Genomic DNA, 22,983 nt, shown 5'->3' with positions numbered 1-22,983 from the left:
AAGCGCAGACACCCCTGGTCTAATTCCGTACGTCGTACAAATCACTAAATCTGCACAAGGCACTTTGAAGAAATCACTTTCCCCGAGTTTACAGGGGCTGCATGCGCAAAAGTAAGGGCACACTGCCTCCTGGCGGATATAGGAGGCATTACACCCATCAGTCTGCTGCAGGGCCCAGCACAGGCCAGGGGTTCCCTAACAGGTTCCCAAACATTTTCACTGTACAGCACCCCCATGTAAATGTCCTGTAGATTACAGACCACAGTTTTGGGAGGGGAAAAAGTGTGTCCCATGGTACCAAATCAACAAGATTTCAGTTGTCTGTTTGTACTGTAAGGAAGAGGAAAAGCAGTGGGGCAGCTGAAACCTCTGATCAGAGTGGTCATTTGTTGTAAAGTGAATTTAGTAAAACTGAAATGCTCTACCCCTGTGTCATATAACTATCCTCATGTGGACTACAACAAACTCCTGTCATCAAGGACACCTTGAGATAGTGAAGTTTGGGAAACAGCCCTACTGCAGTAGCTACCATAGGGTGGCAATAATGTTCTGTGTTTTCCCAATACATGGCATTCCCATTCTCTCCTTATATGGCACCTGGAATGATAGGCACACAGGCTCTAGGGCAATGAAGGCTGTACTGAGTTTGAAATGCAAAGATTTTAGATAGGCCCACCCGCTTGTTTTGTTTAACAGGTATGTGTAACAGCACAAAATGCATGAAAATATGACACAGTTTGAGTCCATTCACAACAGTGAAAACACAGTTAAAAAGTAATTTTACTAAATTATATCATATAATGCATAATATCATTGCTCACAAATTATCCATGAATGTCCTCTGTGAGGAAACTTGAGCAATTTTGTTATTTTATAATACAGTATAACTCCTTTCTTTGTGACTCATGATGTTGACTCAAAAACCAAGTCAAATGCATTGTATTAGGTGTGCAAAATTTACTGAAAAAAGTAAATAATTACACTAAAAAGAAAAAAATTACAATTTCAGGTATTTTAATAAAGTGCTGGGTGTTCAAAAAGGACTCAGAAATATTGACCCATGAATTAAATTGCACATTATTAAAAGACAAACACGGTATTCCAAGTTGTTTGTTTGATTTTTTTTTTTTTTTTTTTTAGGAAAAATTCCAACTCTTAAAACGTGTCCTACAGCCTACTGTTACAACTTTCTGCTACTATCACTTCACTCCTGCTACTTTATGTCACATTCCAATATTTAGCAAAACAACCACAATATGAATATTTGTCACTATTGTGCAGCTATATAACGGACAATAGGAAGGTATTGAATCTGTGATGAGATTTGTAAAAGGTGTATTGTTGACCCAAGTTTACACTGTGGGTTATTTGTACAGTAGCCACTGCAGAGAGTAGCTGGGGTCTGCAAATAAGAGTGAAAGTTGTTTAAAGAAGCAAATCCTGACTGAACAAAATGGGAAAATGTGAGTGGTACTCATAATTATACATGAATAAACAGTAGTTCACTGACAATATACTTGTGGTGTTGTGGAAGGTGTTGTGTTGCAACAGAATGTAAGTAAATAACAAAACAACTTTATTGTAAAAAGAACTTTTATTACATTCTTAAATCCACATATTGTATCCCCATTTTACATCAATAACACTTTACTGTGTTAATAGCCTCTTAGGCTTTATATCCATAACATAAATTATTTCTTATTAAAATCTATATTGATTCAATAATAATAATCTTAAAATAGAGTGAAAATATCATAAACAGAGGGATCATGACAAAAGAGAAACTTTTAGGGAGACATCTTTAAAAATGCTCTTTAAAAAAAAAATAGAATTACATCTCTCCAAGACAAAAATAACACTAAACCAATGAGGAAAAACAGTACAGATAAGGATAAAAATGAAGAAACAAGATCACAACAAAACCAACACAAAAGGTTCAGAGATTAAAATCCATCTTTTATATTCATTATTCATTTTTTTTTTTTTTTTTTTTTTAGATCCTATTTCTTCTATGACTCAAACTCCTGCAATAATGATATTAGGGTAAAATCTTTGATACTTCTGTGATCAAACATTCACAAGGACATGTACTGTACACAGTGATCAAGGTTTTAAGGTCTTCTATCTTGGTGCAAGGTGTCTTGCTAGACTAACTGAAGACACTGTAGAACTGAGAGCCCAGCTATCTCCCTGAGTAACTCTAAGCGGAAATGTAAGTGCAAATCTAAAGAACTGCTCCCAAAACATGCATCAGTAGGGACACTTTATGGGCAGCTTTTAGGTCTGCAAAGTTACATATTTCTTTTGAAATCAACATGTTTAACATTCTAGGACTCTAAACACAAAGCAGTACACTTTGTTACAATCTTCTTTTGCCATAGAAACTCATCCCCCTCCTGTCAGTTAATACTTGATCTGTGTAAAAGCTGTCTGTGTGTTTTGTTATGCTGAAAGTAGCATTATGTCTTGTGCTGCATGGTTAACTGTACATCTGTGCTGGAGTGCTTATGAATTCTAATAAACCATCATACAGGCCGACAAGGACCCTCTATACTGAGAATGGGAAGGACGTTATTGCACAATCCCACCATGACACTATCCTAAGCACCCAGAAAAGGTTACTCCCCCTTCATAATATCTATGTAAGATCACACAGAATATGGAGAACGCACTGTTCCAGCAGTGCAAAATGGAGCTATGATAAATAGAGCCAGGGATCCAAGGTCTGTAATGTGATTGTCTGTTTATGCCAACAACAGGAATAATAACAATGTTCTCTCATTAATTTCAAGCAGCTTGTTTAACATACTGGTAGAATGACATTGTAGCGTTTAAGAAATCCAATGTGCCCCCCCTGCTTTAAAACCAGATGGAGACGTTTCTTTTGGACACAGCCTTGCCCGTATCTCCAGAGACCAGAGTTGTGATAGATCTCTGTCTATGCAACTTTTCCTGAAGCTACAGGAAATAACCCCCTGGAAGCTGTCCTCTCAGTAAACAGGAAAGCAGTCAGAACAACCTCTTATTCTGACATCATGTATGGTCTAAACATAAGCAAATCCATGGAGGGCGGCCGTTCTGAGGAATCTGAGTCTGCTCTCGACTTGTGTCCAGGTTTAAAAGAGGGGAATGATATATTTAAGCGGTTAATCTCTATCCTTCAAAGTTCAATGCAAATTGTTATCATGAAGAAGTACACTAGTGTATGCAGAAATACTAACTCAGGGGGGTAGCTGATGGCTCTGTCAACCCTTTGCTGTGCCGTGTAGTGTTTAAAGAGGGTGAGGTAGTCAGGGAGTGGGGTTAGGAATAGAGGACCTAATTCGGTAATAAGAATACCTTCGCTGACTGTGAGAGCGCAGACTGCCTGAGCCCAAAACAGCGAGACAATGTATGGAGATAGTAAATCCCCTTAAAAAATACCGGCATCCACCTGTCCACTCTCCACTCTTTGCCTCTCTTCCATGTAGGTTGGGAGTATGGTGAAGTGTTTCTCCCTACTCGCTCTCGCATTTCAACATTAACTCTCGGCTCCTCCCAGCCTGCTTTTCATTACTCCCAAAATCACTTGGCCCTCCTGGTTCTCACAGTGCCAAAAGTTTGGATGGTGGCTGAGGTGAGAAAGTTCCAGCAGCTCCTCCAAGTGAACACACGGCCCAACGGTGGTCAGTTTCCCAGCACATCGCTTATGCAGCTTATCTAAAGTTGGAGGATGTAACTCCTGTTTCTGGTTTCTGTTCAAACCGCGATTCGAGAGTGTGATCCTGCAAGATCTTGTGCCAAGAGTGTTCACTTTGCATTCAAGCAAAGACTCATAAGTGCTAATCACTCATGGATTTTCTTTTTAGCAAGATCAATGTTTTCATCCCAGAACCCCAAAGTATGGTCAGGCAGTATCTGTCTGAGACCTGAGAACAATTACTACATTACCATTTTTTTTTTTTAAATTCTCTGTCTCCCCCTCACTCGTTAAAAGAACTCATCACTACTCTTATCTTATATGATTATATTGATGTATGCATATAAAAAAGGAACATCTGAAAATACTTTCACAAAATGTCTTCACTCTGTCGTTCTCTCTTTCTAAGTGGCATTTGCAAAGGGAAAGGGTATTAGGACTGAGGTCGTTGATTGCATTAAAAAAATAAAGAGCTCACAAATATCAGTGTCTGAGAGTGTGCTGGTAAAAATACCTATAAAGATCAGCACAAGTGCTATACTTTGTGCTGTGTGTGCAAGAGTTTGTAAGTGCATGGAGCCAGACACTTTGGGTGTTTGCCCATGATCTGCACAGTTTAAAAACCCTGCCTGTTTGTGAGTTTGATCATGGTCCCTTTAAACAGTTTGCTTATAAGATACAAAACTGCAAAGTATGGGCGCTACCAAAAAATATTGATTGGAAAAAAAAAACAACAAAAAAATAAAAAAATAAAATAAAAATGCACTGTTACTACAATGAGAACTGAAACAGGCATCATTACAGCACATCTCCACAAAATGGGACACGGTTATAAGTATGTACATTCTATATCAAGCCTAAGGCTGGACTGAATGGTTTAGGGAAGAAGGGGTACATTCAAAAATAGCTTACAGGAACTGTGAGAACAAGGAAAGAAGTCAAATTTATTTGTAGAGAGGAATTCAACTTGATGGGAGGTTTAAGGGCACCCCATAGAAAAATATTTTTGAGAATACAAATTACGGAGGCTACTATATTATAATTTCTTTCAGCTCCCTGTAAAAATAATTAGGTAGCATGCACCGAGTACCCAGCAGCACCTAGCGTTAAGATAAAGTTAAACGGACTGGCTTGTAGGGCAGTGTAAGCTACTCCATCAGGGTGGGAATTCAGAGGTGAGAGGAGTGTGTCCTAAAGTGTAGCGTGCACGATTGTCACTAAGCTGCTGGTTGGTTTTGCTTCTCCTGGTTGCCACATTTCTCTCTCCCTCCCTAAACCTCAACATCTCTATTTGAATGACTCTCTTTTGCAAAAACAGCTTTAGCCCTCAGTGGAGTCTGGGAAGGTGATTTCACTACCAAAAACCTCCCGATAGAGAGGGGGGAAGGTGTATGCTGTCTCGGGGTGAACAAGACGGAAAAACTCCAGTTTGTCGATGTGGAGGTTGCAAATGGACTTCATTACAGGAAGCTTAGACACCATCTGAGAAGGAAAGACAGACAAGAAGGGGAAAAATGAATAGAGAAAGAGATACCATATGAACATTATATTTTTTCTGAACATGTTTTAATTTGAAGGATGAGGAAAAAAACTTAGTAGCAGTAGTAGCAGTGATGGTTATGGAGATGCCTCTACAGTTTAATGTTCATGTTAAAAGTTTACTATACACATATGGTATAATGAGAGAAAATAAAACACTTTCTACAGAAAGCCTATAAAGACCATGTGAAGTAGATATCATCTTTATCATGTCACTTAAGTACAGAAACTGGCATGGTAGTGCTACAGGTCCTGTACCTTAGCCAGTTTCTCCTCTGATGAGCCATCTCTTTGTAGGCAGCGCTGCAGAGCCATGTAGACCTTCTCCTGCAGCTTCTGTATCTTCTGGGTGTCTGTCAGCCAGGGTCGGTCTGAAAGGAGTCCGTGGTGACATGATTATGTCATTTATTTAACTTAATAGGAATTCATATTAATATTCATCTTTGCACAGTTTAAATGTCTGTGAGAAGAACTGGGAATTAGTGAAGCATTAACACAAGTGCCAGCACTTTCATGGGATCATTTGTATCTAATGTGGTGATGTGGTGATCACTAGAGGTGTGCTGCTTCAGTTCATTACAAGTGAAAATACTGTAGTGGGAAAAAATGAAGCCCATTGCAAGTCTTACTTAGAATGCCAGATATCAATTTCCCTGGAAACGGTTGTAATATTATTCCCAAGTTAATTAAATATCAAGATTCATATGGTGGGTTTGGAACAGTAACACACCTGGCGAGAGCAGCACAGCAGCGCTGAACAGAGCCATCTCTTCTTCAGACATCTGAATACGGCTCAGGCTTTTGGCCAAATCAAACACTGCACTCACAAGGTCATCACAGCCTGGGTGGGAAGGAGGAGGATAAATTGTTATCAAAATTACTTGACTATGTTGATTTTGACACGCAATATGGAAACAGATGAGAAGTTGATCTGAAATGACCTGCTCCACGAGGAGTCTGAGCATAAAGGAGTATGGGTGGTGCTGGTATTACTACAAATACAAGCACTGATTTAACTCCTATTTCTGAAAATGTAAAATGTACAGAGTGTAGAGAAAAAGACAGGAAGGACTCACCAAGAGCTTTGAAGAGTTGAGGACTCGCAAACTTTCCATCAAAGAGCAGTGTATTGTTGATGGGGTTGTAAGCCCGGCACATACGGATGAGGAGAACGTCCATGCAGCCTGGAGAACATAAAAAGACCACAAACATGTAAAGGGGGAAAGTGTGAAGTAATGATGCTCTGACATGCAAATCCAACACATTAATTTCCCATGTAACTCAATACAAGAAATTTCAAAATTCCAAAATGTCAAATGCCTAGCACAATATCAGATTTTCATTACATGATTATTATGGCCAAAATAATTCATGATGATGATGATATTATCACGATATCGATAGAAAATATGGAGGGAAAAATATGTAAATATCACAGTTATCATTAATATCAGTATATCGTGACACCCCTAATATAAACACATACAGCCCATGTCTATGATTATTCATTTAATTAGTGTTAGGCATATTGTGGGATGGTGATCAAATAAAGCAATGTAAATGAAGCTCAATGACAGGCAAAACAGGGTTAACCACTGTTTGAAAGTAGAATAACAAAGCACCTTGCTAGGTCACTCTGAATGCATGTGATATTTGCTACCAGTTGTATCCTAAGGTAATTCAAATTTCATTTTATTTCATTTTCATATAACATGAACTATTGCTAACACTAGTTAAAACAGTTTACACATCATTAAACAGACAAAGACAGCTGTTTTGCAAGACAGACAGCTTGCTGGAACTATTGCTTTTGTAAAAAGAGCTACTAATTGAACTCTATAGGACTATTGGACCCTCTGTAGGACTGTGAATGTAATGGATTTTACATCTAACCCTTAAGGTGTATGCATACTGGTGTCAAATACTCATTTAACAGAGAAAAAGAATATGGCATTGTATGGTACCTAAAGGTGAATCAAGCATACAATCAAATTAACTGTGGTGTAATACAGGAGCAAATTCAATGTGTGGAGTGTGGTGTGTTGTGATAGTGGACCACTGACCTGCTTTGAGGAGGATAATCTGATCATTCTGACAGAGGTCCATGAAGCCTGTGATGCGCTTGGCAAACTCTACCACATACTGGATTGCATTGGTGATGTGAATGGCACACTGTTGCCACATCACCTCAGCAGACTGAGAGAAAAAGGAAGGGAAACAGAAATTTTAGATGAGAATTGGCTGATATATCGTATTGTTCTCTTTTGGCTGTCTGCCTACTTGTCTTGTTATGTGAGATGATTTCCGTCAAGGGATAACAATGATTTGCTAAACTGAATCGTGTTAGTTTTGGATACATCTCTTTGAGATATGACCAGCAACCTTGAGAAATGACTGCTGAGACAGAAAGTCTGGCAACAAGAGTGCAACAATAATAATAATAATAATGGATTTGCTTCACAAACTCTATTGCAAATATGCACCAATGATACCAAGGTAGCCCTTCTATTGTAGTTATGTAAACATTGATTAGACCTCCTACAACTAATGTTTGTTCAGTGTAAAAAAAACTAAATCATTCCTTCCCAAAACTTAAACAGCTCAACAACTAATAAGGCATGAGGAGCTAAAATGCAGTGATGCAAAAATAGATTTCAAGTAATTCCTGTGTGATTACTGTAATTTCTTGTTGGTAAATTTAACCTGCTTGGGGCAATTATGATTGGATTTTTCTCATACTGTGAATTAGGTGGAGCATTTAATTCTCTCTAAACAACTTCCTTTCCAGAGCATTTGTATAAATGATGCTGTTCTGTCATATTTGTGCAATGCAATATTATAAAACTGTGTGGATGAACATCATCTGTACCTTGGTCTGGTATGAGCGTATCTCTTCAGGGCTGTACAGGGTCCATGCCAATCTCTTCAGCTCCTCTGTGCTGTATTGGCTGGTCTCAATATGGGACTTCACCACACTCTGGGTTATACGCTCTACACAAGGGGAAACATTTCTTAGTTATCACTACTCTATTTCCTCTTAGGCAAAAACACCATATAGCAGGTGTTTTGCAGAACATTCTTTTTTTTCTTTTTTTTTTTTTTATTATTTTTAGGTATATTATTTGAGATCCATCTTATATTTGATTTCAACTAAACACTCCAAGAGAGAATGGCAATTCTAACTGTATAATCTTCCACTAATATGGTCAAGCAGTATTGGATTTCTACTGACCTATCTCAAGAAGGGAGCAGCCTTCGGGCATGGGGTTGATAATGGCATGTGAGAAGAGTCCAGAGTCATGCAGCAGTTGGTACTCATGCTTGATGCTGTGATTGCCGTCTACGAAATCCAAGTTGGTCTGTTCTGGTGAGCTCTGGGAGGATGAGCTGCTGCCTGCACTGCCGCCCAGCATCTCCAGGTTACAGTACTCTCCACCTGCACCCTCGGGGGTCAGGGGCAGGTCAAAAAGCAAGCCCTCCGGCAGCGTAGTGATGTCGTCCAGGTCACTAAGCGCACCGCTGGAGCCTCGACTGTGGGTGCGGCTGTGCATGACCAACTCACCGTTTTCCTCACGCGCACCGCCCCCCCCACATTCTTGGGACTGCTGGTGCTTCTGGACCTCAGCGTACAGGCTGTCACGCTGCTTTTTGGACATACGACCAAATTTCACCGCTGCAACAAGAGGGTGTAATGATACAGTTTACCAATTAAGGAGCTATGATATAAGTCAAACAAGGATTGTTGTGATTAGAAAAAAACTCAGAGGTGGAGAGTCTGTTAGATGTAAATAGAAGATCCAGTCCTTATGAACTCACCATCACGGCTCATGCCCAGAGCAAGGCATTTCTGCAGCCGGCAGTGCTGACAGCGGTTACGGTTGGTCCGGTCAATTAGACAGTTCCTCTGCCGTGAGCAGGAATACATAGCATTGTTCTGCTGGCTGCGCCGAAAGAAACCCTGGGCACATCAATACAAATACAATAAATTTATTACACTGTGTATGACACTGAATATGCTTAAAGATAACTAAACCTTAAAACTCCAAATGAATAGCCACAAAAATGTAAGTAATTGCAGAGAAAATAATATGCCATAATTTCTAAAAGCAATGAAGTTAATGGGCGATAGGTCACCTTGCAGCCTTCACAGGTGATGACACCATAGTGGATCCCTGATGATTTGTCCCCACAGATCTTACAGGGAATCACCTCTATTTGAGCTGCGGGGATAAAAAGAGAGAAAAAGAGAGCGAGAGAGAGAGACATCAGTGAAATAGAAAAAAATGTATATTATTAAGGAGAGCAGAAAGTAAGGTAGTGTGTTAGTTCTGACATAAAACCTGAAAGGTAAAATGTAAAAAAATTATATCCTGCAGCTGGTTTTAGAATCAATAACTGCAACAGCTAGTTGTGTTAACACTGTGGATTTTTTTGGACGTTTGCCAAAATACACCACTGCAAGTCAGGTGATGCAATACTGACATCAAAGCAGCATCAACTGCTGTTGCCAGACACATAAATATATAAAGAACACTAAAATAGGCAGCAAAGAGCGCTGCCAACAGTGTGACAAGGAAGTTTTATTTTGGCAACAACTCAGTAGTATTATGGTAAGGAAGCATTTTGTGGAAATTAAACATTTGTTTCCTCGACCAGTCATGGTGAAAAAAACAAACAAACCTCAGTCATACAAAATGAAAGCAGGCTACAATAAATTTCCTCCTAACAGCCCTGATTTTGAAAGATTTGTGCCATAATAAAGCACCCACAACCTCAGATGTGCTGGTACAATTATACCACAATTTCACTGATGTTGTTAAAACACAGTCCATCCATGCATGAATAGCATCAAACAAGAGGATGTAGTTGTCATAAGGTTGTAGGATCATTGAGAATGGAGAAACCACGCAAGAATACAATGCTTCCCATAACTGATAAAGGAAGCAGTGTATTTGTTACACACCATGACTTTCAGTGTGAATGGCTCAGTCTTCTTATCCAGGAACAGCCTGTTCTTTTCATTATGTTGTTTATCTAAGTAGCAGGGCCTCCTCAAGCCCAGAATAGCAGGTCAATTGCATTAACTGAGGCCTGGGGTGATAAAGTTTCACCGGCTCTCTCTGTCCCTCCTCCTCCAGGGTGAACTAAATGTTAGCAGGTTAACAAAAGCCTGCTGCCTCTGAGCCCTTCAAGTTCTCCGTATCTGGCCTCTTAATAACAACTGCAATTGACTGTTACTTTTTGTCTGCAGGATTTGATTTGGCTTGGGCCGCAGGGTTTGCCAAACAATTCTTAAACTACTTTTCTTGGGTGCGACGGGGTATTAGGTAACCTGTAAAATGCAGCAATGGTATTAACTGGCCTTCGCAGCTCTTTGTAAAATTGCTGTTTCATAAAAGCTCTTTCGTAAACTACTCACAACCAACCAATCACACAAGTCACTCTATGAGTGAGTAGATATGCGTCACACGCTGAGGCAAAGCAAATGAGGTTAGGACTAACATGAAACCCTGAAAATCACAATTTGGTTGAAAAAGGAGACAGAAGGTCAGGGGTCCATTTTCTTTTTCAACTAGGAAATGAATATTAGTTTTTTTGTGCAGTGGGTGACATATTTGAGTGTTTCCGCTGTATAGAATTCCTACTGACCAACGAAAAGCAACAAAGGGAAATAAATAAATAAAGGGCAATGGAAAAAACCCTCTCTCTCTCTCTCCCTTCATCCCCCCCTCCCCTCACCCTGTTATATAACCGCCGTCTGGCCGCATTCCATGAACACACTCATTCAAAGGAGGTTGTCTTGGCAACGCTGTGACAATCCTCCCTCACCGCTCTCTGCTCCCATTGGCTGCTAGGCAATCGGCTTTGTCCCTGACTCGTCATCTCACCTGCCAGTCAGCTGAGCGGCACAGTCAGGCTGAGAGCAGGAGCTGTTCCACTGACACAGTTTCCCATTCAGCAAAAGGGGAGGTGCTTTGGGTGACCGCCTTGCAAGGGATGCAATCTGATTTCTTGTTGGTTTTAAGGTGGAACCAAATCTGACTCAGGCTCTCAGTGAACGGGTGGAGGAGGGAGGAGTTCTTTCTCGGGTTGGGAAAAACAATCTAAGGCTTGATTACTGAAAGATTGATGACCACCTTACACTTGTGGGGTAACACAGTATATTTTACAGCTTGCATAACATCTGGAAATATTCTCAAAAACATCTAGTACAGTAAGCTGCAGACGGTGGCAAAGAGGCAACCAATGGTAGCTCCCAACTTGTTGCAGCACGTCAAGTATTTGAATGAAATTTCAGCCGTGTTTGAGCTAGACCATAAATCTATTTATACTCTGGTGCAGTTGGTTGGCAGAGATGCCTTCTGCAGCTCTGAACACGAAGTCTGAGCAAGTCAAAGTTACATAAATCATCACGTAACATTTAATCACATGACATCCCTGTGACACATAAAAAGTGGATGACTAATCAATTTCAAAAGAATGCTTCTCCCCTGAAGTGTCCTCTGTTGGGTGTAAATAGCCGTTGCTAGTTGCACTGCACCTAGGTAGCTGTTGTGAAATAAAGTCTCCAACCATTTTTTGTGAGAGTGCCATGCTGCTTTGAACTTCAGGTGATTTGGTCAGTGTGTCAAATATGTTTGTTTTGGTAGGTGTGAAGGCATGCCATTGTACTTTCTGGGTGTGGAGATTTTTTCTCCTCAAGTTCAAGTTCTACTCAAACAAGAAAAATACCTTGTGTGTTTGTGTGTGCTGTTAACATCTGGTGAAAGAATATGTTTGATATCCATATGCTTCTTTTCCGAGAGAATGTAATCACATTTTGCAAAGCCTTAACTGTGAAACTTAATTTGGGTCAGTGAATACCATCTTAGCTGTACAACTGAACCTTAGTCAGTAGACACATATAGTAGAGACAAACAGTAAGTCAGAACATGTTAGGTAAATGCTACTTATGCTAGTAAGTAAGTAAGTAAGTAAAATTTATTTATATAGCGCTTTTCACAGAGAAAGGCTCACAAAGTGCTTCACAAAATGACAGCAAAACAAAGGAAACCTGTCATTAAGTGTGGAAAAGATGCAGGCTATCGTACTTTGATGGAAAATCCACTGCAGCTGCTGTAAGAACTCAGCTCAGTGTGTCAATGTAGTAAAGCAGTGCTCAGCTCAGTGCTTTCCAACTCATATATATATATCTGGTGATTTAAAACTGTTCTTTGTGTCAGTCAGTCAGTGTGTCAGTCAGTCTTGGTTGGTCAGCACTTTCTCCAACAGTGCTGTAAAACCCTCGGCGATGGAGACTTTGCTCTCTCTTTCCACCTAATCAAACAGAGTCCCAAGGTCGTATTTACCTTGTACTTTACATTTACATGCCATGCTGTATGCTTAACCTACATTAGATTGGGTTTCTAAAGATGGGAGGGATGTCACTTCTATGGCATATAAAATATATTGTGCAACAGACCATTCAGTTATCAGCAGAAAGGCAGCTGCAGGCTCAAAGTTGGCAGTTAATTTGTTCTCTCCCTTTCTGTCGCATAAGATAAGGCCTCATCTCACACCTGTTCTCTAAAAAGCTGGGCTTCTTTCTGTCCCACTTGACGTTGACCTACCTACAGAATGCACATAGTGTAATATTGGAATGACCCTCACTTCAAACTCTTTAAATTTGCACTAGATGATTACATAATACCTCTGCATCAGTAATGGTAGTGGAATGAGACGCATTAATTAGAAAACAGTGCTGGCCAAAGGCAGGCCCTATGATGCATTTTGCATTCGTAGTTGCAGGAGCTGATGATGTGTATTTTATTTTGAAAAGTAGCACTGGATACTTGGCTGAAAAACAACCAAACTCCTCATCATATATCTTCAAGAAACAAACTATAGTGCAGAAGGGCTGCAATAAACAGCTAGACTTATGCAATGCCTGCACCTGTACCTGAGAGCCAAAGGAGTAAATGCTTGTTTTCATTTTCCCTCATAATGTTCTTTTAGATGTTACGGTTCATTTTATGAAGGTGGAGGCACCTCTGAGATTCTGAGATCGATTTCTCATTCTGTGGTTGCAAGTGTTATTATTTCCAGAATAACATCTATATGAATCAGTTTAACTATACTCAAGGACAACTAATGGCAAATCACCTACAAAATATTCAGATAATGATCAACTACACTTGTGTTTGTTGTTGTTTGTACATCAACTCTCCGATGTTTTGTTCCAACTGTGAATTCTCATTTTTTGATGAAGCACCATGTGGAGTCTTACATTCACATTCATATCATTCAAAAAATGTTACACATTCATATACCAACAAAGTTTAAAGTTGCTCTTAAGTATGCTTATTACACATATTACACATATTCATTTCCCACTCTTCCACAGTTTTGTTATCAATTTATATTATTAATGATTAAAATGATTAATTAGGTGACTTGGTATCAACTTGGGTGAACTAAACTTAGTGAACTCTAGATAGTTATCACAAGCCTTTACAAGTTATTTTGATCATCCCTGTGAATAAAATTTAATAATCTGCATACCAAGGCCTCGTTTTACCTCCATTCCCAAAAATAAAAAACTAAATAAAATAATTACCATGATCAACAACTACCACGCCTGCCAAGAAACTAGGCCTCAGATTCTGCGCTTCTCTAATCCCCTACCACTGATCAAACAAGATGAAGTGTTTTGACTTGACCCAGCTTGGTGTCACCTCTTGCCCAAAACCCAACAGGGCCTCGACAGCACAAGCACAACCAGACTCAGGAATTCAGCTCACAGCATGTAATTTTGTGTGCTGCTCTGAACCACAGGAACAAATTTAAGAACATTGTACAGCAATCACAGCTACCTAAAATCAAACAGAATCTATTTATGCCTTTTTAGCTCTGTCCTCGCCTCATGTACCCTTGGTAAATTAGATACGGCCTATCAGTCTGACTGTGCCTGTGACTGTTAAGGCCAAAAAACAGTTAAAATTTTATCTTAATGTTGTACGCATCTCAAGTAGTCATAACACTCACAAGGCCACAGATCCATTCGCTCTAACACTTTGCTTGCTCTGTAATGTGCAGGGCAGGTTAAGAGTTAAAGCTATAGTTAAACGGAGTGGAATCTTAGCGTCCAGTTGTCAGATATAAGGGGCACCTTGACACATACTGTAGCTCGCTGTGAACTTCCCCAGGGCCTAACAGAGAGATAGTGGCTTTGAGTCTGAGCTCAGCACTTCAGTGTCCTTGGAGAGTAGAAAGTTTTTTTTTTTGTTTTTTTTTTTTAACAATACAGCAACCTTAGATCCGGTGCAAACCGTGCTCTAACACAATCTGAAACTATATGGTTGCAGCTCTGCAGAGCATTAGTGATGTTGTGCTGCTCATGATCCAATTTATACAGGAGGCATAAAATCTGTAACTGATTTATTGTTGTTTATTTATTGCAGAGAGTTGCATCATACCTGCCTAGCATGTGTTTATGCAACACTTTGCAAAATAACTTTCACGAATGAACATGTGCAGCTGAATAATTGTGAAATGCACTGATATTATGAGCAGGAACTTATTTGGTGCTGACACAGCGCATTGTGGCAGGTCTTGTTACTGACATTGTCCATGTCTCTCTATCCATTACTCATTAACGATTTTGGGGTCAACGAGGAAGACAACTTGGAATGATGTCATATTGTTACAAAATCAAATTGGCAAGCTGCGGTTGACCAGAAAAACAGGGTGACATACATTCTGCTTGATGAAAGCAACCTTAGCTGACAGAGGAAACTGAGCTTAATGGTGTCCTGTTGTGCTTCAGGGTGAATGTGGGCTCACTGAGCGCAAATCCTGGTCCTCTCTCACAGAGGTGCATTGCACTGATATCAGCATACACCAAAACAGGTGATCTTTAACTTAGTTTCTGTTTCCACCTAAGCATAAAAACAGGTTATTAACACTTATTACTAATATGTCCAGCCACAATAAAATGTTGTATTAAAGTAAATGCATGGGCTCCACCAGCAATGTCTATCTTTCACACTTGTACTTATGGAAATCAAACTCATGCAGATCCATCACGCCAAGGTGGAGCATCCTCCCCTGACAACTGATAAGTTTTTATAATTAATTGTCTAAGAGGTGAGGACAGACCTCAAGGGCCATGCCTTCTCCTCCTCCTCCTCCTCCTCACCACCTCCTCCCCCCTCCCATCCTTCCCATTGAATGCTGTGTAATCCTCAATGACAGAACTAGGTCAATGGAACACCAGACTCCCCTTTTCCTCCTCTCTGCCTCACATTGGCAGCCACGCTGAGATGCTGAAAACAAAAACATGCCGGTGCACTCAACTCACAGCAACACCGGTGCACACACACTCACACAAAAACACACTCACACACAGAAAGCAGCACTTTGACACACTCCTCAAAGGCAGCAACATGGACTGAATACACACAAACAAACAAAATTAACCCTGGTTATTGCATGTGACCAATGTTTGGCTCCCCAAAAAGTTAATGTTTTAACAACACAACCAGAAAGTGTAGCCCTACAGGAAAAGGACTATTCATAGCTGAGTGAAGCTGAAAGTAGTAAATCCTAGCAGCAAGCCACATTTTCGTGTGGTTTGACAGCTCTTAAATCATTCCACTCCCTCCCTCCCGTCACGTCCTCGCTCTCTTACATAACCCAATCCCTCACCGGCGATATACTGTAACTACAGCTACGCATTCCTCTTCGCAAAACAAATTAATAACTGCACCTAACCCTTTAGAATGTGCACATATGAAAAGCAGAATAATCATAACACCTACATGCTTCTTATATAGAAAAATGCATACAAATTCATCAGAAATAAGCTACTTTTTTCCCCAATATCATACTCCTGTTATGATTAAACATTCATTAGGAACAAGCTTCAGACTCTGTAATGTAGCCTACACCGATTTGAAGCCAGTCAAAGTGAACGATCTCATGTTATGGAAGAGTATCGCCAACCCAGTGGCATGCAATCTGGCTGTTTATTCCGCTGCGCGTCTGCGGTCGACATGGGACTCCTACGCACTTCGGACTCTGTTTCAAAGTAGCAACGTCCATCCACCATAATAACACACACAAGGCAGAAAGTTGTTTTTTTTCCAATGAGCAGAGCATACACGGCAGCCGTAAAAATATACAAATATGAAATACAAAATATCCCAACCTTACCTCTCATGTTGACGTTGACAAGTACTATCTTCGAGTCATGCAACTCCAGAGGGAAGTAAAGCTAAGAAATACTGAAAACGATGCACGCGTTTTAGCTCCAAACCGGAGCCGTTGAAAACTGTAAAGCAACAAATCCTCATATGTTTATTTTCTTCTTTCTACCGCATGCCTGAGTGTGCCTGTCAAAAAATACGAAAATATGCTCGAACGCGGCTTGCCTACGTTATTTACTTTTCTCAGTTGCGCGCAGTCCCGGAGGGGCGGTTGTGATAAAAGCAATAAAAAGCCACAGTGCGGCAGTTCCTCGTCTCCCAGCTCTCTCCTGGACTCCAGCTCTGTGTTAACCTAGTTTCGGCGCGTGGACTACACATGATCCTCGCTCTGCTGGCCCGCCTCGTGCCCCCTGAGCTGACACGCGCATCACCTTCCGCGCGCTTAAGGAGGCTCGCGGGGGCTCTCGCGTGCGTGGGAAAGTGTGGCAGTGTGTCAGTGCAGACGCGGCGTGGGAATTATTCTCACCAAGCGCACCGTTTCTTTGTATCCCAAAGGGAGCAGCTTTTCCTAGAATAATTATTTTTGTTTGGTTTCCCCCGCACTGATCCTTACTGCCGTTAAGGAAAAACGAAACAAAAGCATAAACCTATAATAGCCTACATTTTAGTAGACTTTAAAACGAGTCAAATCATTCCCTGTGGCAATGGTGTAGCAATAATATGGTAATATTGTGGCTCGGGTACTGCGATAAGATCGCTATAAACTCTAATGTCAATACTATTGAGCACCACATGCACACTATGTGTCATAGGAATATTGTGGGAATATTCTAGTTTGTTTGTTTTTTAGTGTTGGAAGACAGATATATCCAAATGTACCCTCTGAATTGTTTTTCTATTTTTTTACCCCCTTATGCTGTGTTTTCTTCACTGATCACGGGTAAGATACACTTTTTTGTCCGTTTTTATAAACATGAAATATGGAAAAGTCATACTTGAAAAAGTGATACATTAGGCAAACAAGGGGGAACAATTAGAAGCAGTCATCAGAGGCAGAAAATCTATAGGGCTCATCAGTTTACCCAACAAGGAAAATAAATGTGATTATTTTGAATATTTACCCTGTGAAGTAATTTTATCGCAGTCATAAGTGGTAATATTTCATGAGAGAAGAGGAACCACAGTGTTGTTAGTTGTCTTTTGGGTAAATGAGGTACCTGCGACATTGTAACAACACCAGATTATATCAGCAGGTTAGTGAATCCTATACCTGGTGAGTTGTATTGTGTTACGGTGTTGTGGTGCTGTGCTGTGTTTGCTGGCCTGTTGTGTTGTTTTCCACCTTAGACTCTGTAAGACTCTTAAAGCTGAGAGAAAACTTCACAAAAGAAACTGTATGTGGGAAACTGAAGGGATGCTTATTACAAATCCCTTTCATAATATACACCAAACAATTTAGCTCCCCCAAGTACTTTGTTTTTTAATTTATTGCAGTTCTCTGGGGAGAGCTAGGTTTTCTGTAAAGTGCTGAAGTGTAAGTGAGAGAAAGAGAACAGACAAACCCAGTGACACTGGCACTGTGTATAGCCCGTAACACAGGCCAAACCCAATAATAATAGTGCTGATGAAAATAGTTGAATTATGAGCGTGGGTAAGATGAAGAGTTTATGATGTAACTTCGGCACAGTTATGAAATGAAGAGAAGAGAGAGATTATGGTAAGTAGGTTAGTAGAGCAGCACTAGGTCTGACAGAGCTCGCACACCCCTCCTCTTTCTCTTTCTGTTTTCCTCTGAGCCTTCTTGTGTATCTCGCTCTCTCTCTCTCTCTCTCTCTCTCTCTCTCTCTCTGTGTACACACCAAATCAATATCAGTGCTCATATTTCTACTAACCTTAGCGTCACCCCTATGCCCATCATTGTGTTCTGACCTCTTTCATTGTTCTCCCATTTTCTCTTCCGTACATCCTCTCTTTTTCTGCACCGCTTAGCTCCTGCATCTACTTCTCTGCAGTTTCTCAACCCTCCCAAACTCATAAAAACACAGAGACAAAGCAATAAGACATTGTTTCTTCCTGAAAGCACAGTTTAAAAATACTGTCCTGGGAAAAGTGCTGGAATAGTTTCTGTGTTATTATATTCTCTGCTGTAAACTTCCACTTCCTCCCATTTTGCTGCTTTGCTCAGTCTGATGATTTCCTTCCTGATCCTCATCTACCATATTTCTAAGCCTATATTGTGGCCCTCGACTTGCTCCTCTCTCGCTGTGTTGCAGGCACACGTCTATCCGGTGTTCGCATACATCGTCACTGACCCCCTGACCTCGAATCTTATGTAACCATGGCAATACCCAAATTAGAACACAGAGAATGGAAAGAGGGGTGGGGCTTAACTTCACATACAAGCACGTAGGCCTCAACCAGCTTTCCAGATTAAGGCAGATAGAATGTGCATGCTTGTGTGTGTGTATGTGTGGGAGGGAGGTGGGGTCGAGCAGGAGATGGACAGACGTAAAGAAGACATCAAGCCCAACACAAACAGAGAGACGGCCGAAACAGTGGTGGTGATGACACATGAGGAAAGGCAGTGTGTGTGTGTGTGTGTGTGTGTGTGTGTGTGCTCACACAAAGTATGGGTGCGTGAAGGCAGCAACGGGAAGCCTCTTCCCTACGGTGGATAAAGCCCAGTATACTGAGAGGATTATTTTAGGATCCAGCTCTGGCTTCCATAATCCTCTCGCCTCTCCTCTCCTCTCCACTCCTCTCCCTCATCCTGCTAAGCCCTCTCTCCTCTCCTCTTTCAAATGCTCACTAATCTCTCTCCCTCTGACTCTCTATGGGGCTGTAATCTGGTCTGTACCTATCTTTCACCTGTACGAGCTTCACATCAATAGGTCAGTGTGCCATACTACAGGGTGCTTGGTGCTGCTCCTCTTCTTAGATTTTGTTGTCATCGTTCCCCTCTCCTCCGCGATCTGAGGGTTGCCCTGATCAGAGTTTGACCCATATTGGTGTTTGAGGACCGATACTACCACTGATACTCTCAGGATGAAGATGCTCATGGTTATTTTCTTATCTTGACCATTTCCAAGCCAAAGAAACCTTTACTTTACCTTCAGTTGCTTCCATGCCAAGTATTCAGTTTAAATTCTTTTTGATTTGTTGTTAGCTCACTAACTTTTCCTGAAGGCAGGTTTGACCCAGTGCGCCTGTTCAGTGGTGAGATAAACTCTGAAATACATTAGGCCAATGTGGCATTTTGAGCATTTGACTTCCTGAATTTGATGTTTTCCTGCTGAAACAGGAAATACATCAATGAGGGGCACACCGCCCATGGGTCATTCTAAGTGTAAACCAGCTATCAGTTATGAAGAGAAAGGCAGTTTTATAGGATTGGATGGGTGGTGGGTTGGGACAAAAGTCAGTGATGATTTTATTGATTTTGAATTTTTCTTCAGCTCACTTGTACAGCACGCATTAATAATTACACTTAACTTTTCCAAGAAATGCAAGTACAGGGATTTTGATAGAAAATAAAATAAACAAATAAATAATTATTTTAGCAGTTATTTTTGATAGATATTCAAGATGATGTAAAAAAAAAAAAAAAAAAAATAGCTCAATGGGAATCAGTGGGAAAAGTAATTTTTCACATTGTTAGCAACTGAAACAAACATTGTCAGGAATAAAAAAAACAAAAAAAGATGAAAATTTTTTTTTAAAAAAAGGCTAACAATGGGGAAAGTAATTTTTCATTTGACTGTGACTTCATTTTACAAAAATCAATGATGAAACAATAAATGAAACAAATTGCAGGTTTCACAGTTTTATGTAACTATAGTCATAGAGGAGCCTCTATCATGTCTGCAGTGACTGGCCAATATCTGATATTTTGTAAAAGGTCAATTTCAGCGTGATACACTGACAGCCGATATATCTGCCTAACTGACGGCAAAAATAATTAGTTTTACATGGGCTTCCAGAGCCAATCACACATGTCATGAGAGAAAACTGTTCTCTTATCTTGTGATTGTTTGCTGCTCTCTCGTTCTCTCTCTCTCTCTCTCTCTCTCTCTCTCTCTCTCTCTCTCTCTCTCTCTCTCTCTCTCTCTCATTCCCCTACAGACTCTAAGACAAGACAAAGGACAAAATTTGCAGAGGTAAAGGTGGCCTGCCAAGTGGCCACTCTCCTTTTGACCATAAATTAAAAAATTTTGGAGCAAAATGAACATTCTTAATGGTTTTGACTGAGTTAGTACATGGGTATTCTTTTGTGTATGGCTCTTTTGCTGTTTTTGTTGTTTTCCAGAAAAATGCTTTTAATGTGACTAACCCTAACCCTAAATCTAAACCTGACTAAAACTGGAAAAGTGGAAAACTGCAACAGCAATGTTTCTACCTCAAAACATTTCAGCTCTTTCCTTTCTTGGTGAAGGCTTGCACAAAACAACCCTATCAAAAAAAGGGGGGAGATGAGCAGTTACGTTGCTCTGTGCGAGGTTTAGCTCGGATGTGACACGGGTGTGAGCTGCTGTGTCCTTCGGTTCATTTCTGACTTGGTATTTGTCCTCCCAGAACAGCTGCTGATACCAGAGATTTATCACCCTTAGGTCCACGTTTATGAGGGACGAAAAATGACAAAACAATAAATAAATGAATAAATAAATAAATACGCATATAAATATATAAATGCATAAATAATTAAATTAATAAATATTTCTACATTTATTTATTTCTTTATTTCTGTTTTTATTCATGCATTTATTTATTTATTTGTGTATTTATACATTTATGCATGTATTTATTTATTTATTTTTACATTTATTTATTTATTTATTTATTCATTTCTACATTTATTTATTCATTTATTTATTTATATATTTATTTTTACATTTATTTATTTATACTTTTATTTATTTCTACATTTATTCATTTATTTATTCCTTCTTTTATTTCTACATTTATTTATTCATTTCTACATTTATTTATTTATTTCTACATTTATTTATTTATTCCTACATTTATTTCTGTATTTCTACATTTCCACATTTATTTATTTCTGTATTTCTGTGTCGTATGTTAATAAGGTGGGCGGTTCTTACATTAGTCTTAAGCACGATTGGTTTGTGGGTGTGATCCTATCCACTGCTACTACCTGGACTGGCAGTAGCAGTGGATAGCAGTGGACTAGCTAGCTGCTAGGGCATTAACAACGCCAGACTTTTCTACGTCGTCGACGTTACGTCGACCCGTCAACACCGGGAGATTTTTGGGGGGCTAGCGGGGCTCTAACCGGAGGGAGGGAGGGGTTGTAGTGGAGCGCCGACCGGGCGACCGGGGGGATGAGGAGGCTGTAGTGGAGCGCCGACCGTGTGTGTGGGGGTGTGTGTGTGGGTGTTTCTTCGACTTTCGACGGGTCGATGTTTACATTAATGCCCTACTAGCTACTGTGTAAAACGCAATGGAAAGCGTTTTGAGAGCCATCGTCAGTGATTTAAGGTCACTGGCGAATGATGTGGTAAATCATGCACCCACTGACTACTTCCAGTGGTCCGACTACACACACGGTCGGCGCTCCACTGCAGCCTCCTCACCCCCCCGGTCGCCTCCCTCCCTCCGGTTAGAGCCCCGCTAGCCCCCCAAAAATCTCCTGGTGTTGACGGGTCGACGTAACGTCGACGACATGGAAAAGTCTGGCCCTAGTAGCTAGCTAGTCCACTGCTATCCACTGCTACTGCCAGTCCAGGCCATATGTCTATGGTCCAGGTAGTAGCAGTGGATAGGATCACACCCACAAACCAATCGTGCTTAAGACTAATGTAAGAACCGCCCACCTTATTAACATACGACACAGAAATACAGAAATAAATAAATGTGGAAATGTAGAAATACAGAAATAAATGTAGGAATAAATAAATAAATGTAGAAATAAATAAATAAATGTAGAAATGAATAAATAAATGTAGAAATAAAAGAAGGAATAAATAAATGAATAAATGTAGAAATAAATAAAAGTATAAATAAATAAATGTAAAAATAAATATATAAATAAATAAATGAATAAATAAATGTAGAAATGAATAAATAAATAAATAAATAAATGTAAAAATAAATAAATAAATACATGCATAAATGTATAAATACACAAATAAATAAATAAATGCATGAATAAAAACAGAAATAAAGAAATAAATAAATGTAGAAATATTTATTAATTTAATTATTTATGCATTTATATATTTATATGCGTATTTATTTATTTATTCATTTATTTATTGTTTTGTCATTTTTCGTCCCTCATACACGTTAGCTTCACATCCTGTCATTATGACTCATGTTGTTTACTCGGACTTGACAGGCATATTCAAATGATAAACATCCAATCAGAGCTGGCATTTACCATGGTACATCTGTCCATGCTGCTTCTGCACAGAATCATTTGTGTGTGTCATGTTGTCAGTCGACATTGCTCTGATTCTATCTAGATAACAACACATCTGACAGTCTTGATGGGAATGAGCAACCACAGGCAGCTGTTGTGAGATAAATGGATCTGATAAAGGGATAGAGAAATAAACATTA

At 39.9% G+C, this 22,983-nt stretch overlaps 1 protein-coding gene across 1 annotated transcript; it reads right to left on the bottom strand.

Annotated features, from left to right (window-relative positions):
* Positions 1–1,575: 1,575 nt before the first annotated feature.
* On the bottom strand, positions 1,576–16,797 carry rorca (RAR-related orphan receptor C a). Its single transcript, XM_030049316.1, has 10 exons — positions 16,412–16,797; positions 9,353–9,438; positions 9,035–9,176; positions 8,451–8,891; positions 8,088–8,209; positions 7,282–7,414; positions 6,295–6,402; positions 5,949–6,059; positions 5,477–5,589; positions 1,576–5,161 (listed from the first exon to the last, which is right to left on the bottom strand). The coding sequence occupies exons 1-10, from the start codon at positions 16,416–16,418 to the stop codon at positions 5,000–5,002; spliced, it is 1,425 nt and encodes a 474-aa protein (XP_029905176.1). The 5' UTR covers positions 16,419–16,797; the 3' UTR covers positions 1,576–4,999.
* Between the last annotated feature and the right edge of the window lie 6,186 nt (positions 16,798–22,983).

This window comes from Myripristis murdjan, chromosome 4 (assembly GCF_902150065.1).
Source record: "Myripristis murdjan chromosome 4, fMyrMur1.1, whole genome shotgun sequence".
In the NCBI taxonomy this organism is placed as follows: domain Eukaryota; kingdom Metazoa; phylum Chordata; class Actinopteri; order Holocentriformes; family Holocentridae; genus Myripristis; species Myripristis murdjan.
This window is presented reverse-complemented; position numbering and strand designations above follow the sequence as displayed.

Excerpts from the sequence above, each read along its gene's own strand:
- rorca (XM_030049316.1), bottom strand. Across the intron at positions 9,177-9,352 it reads TCACCTGTGAAGGCTGCAAG|GGTTTCTTTCGGCGCAGCCA; the intron begins GTGACCTATCGC and ends TGATGTGCCCAG. Across the intron at positions 5,162-5,476 it reads CAGAGGAGAAACTGGCTAAG|ATGGTGTCTAAGCTTCCTGT; the intron begins GTACAGGACCTG and ends TTTCCTTCTCAG.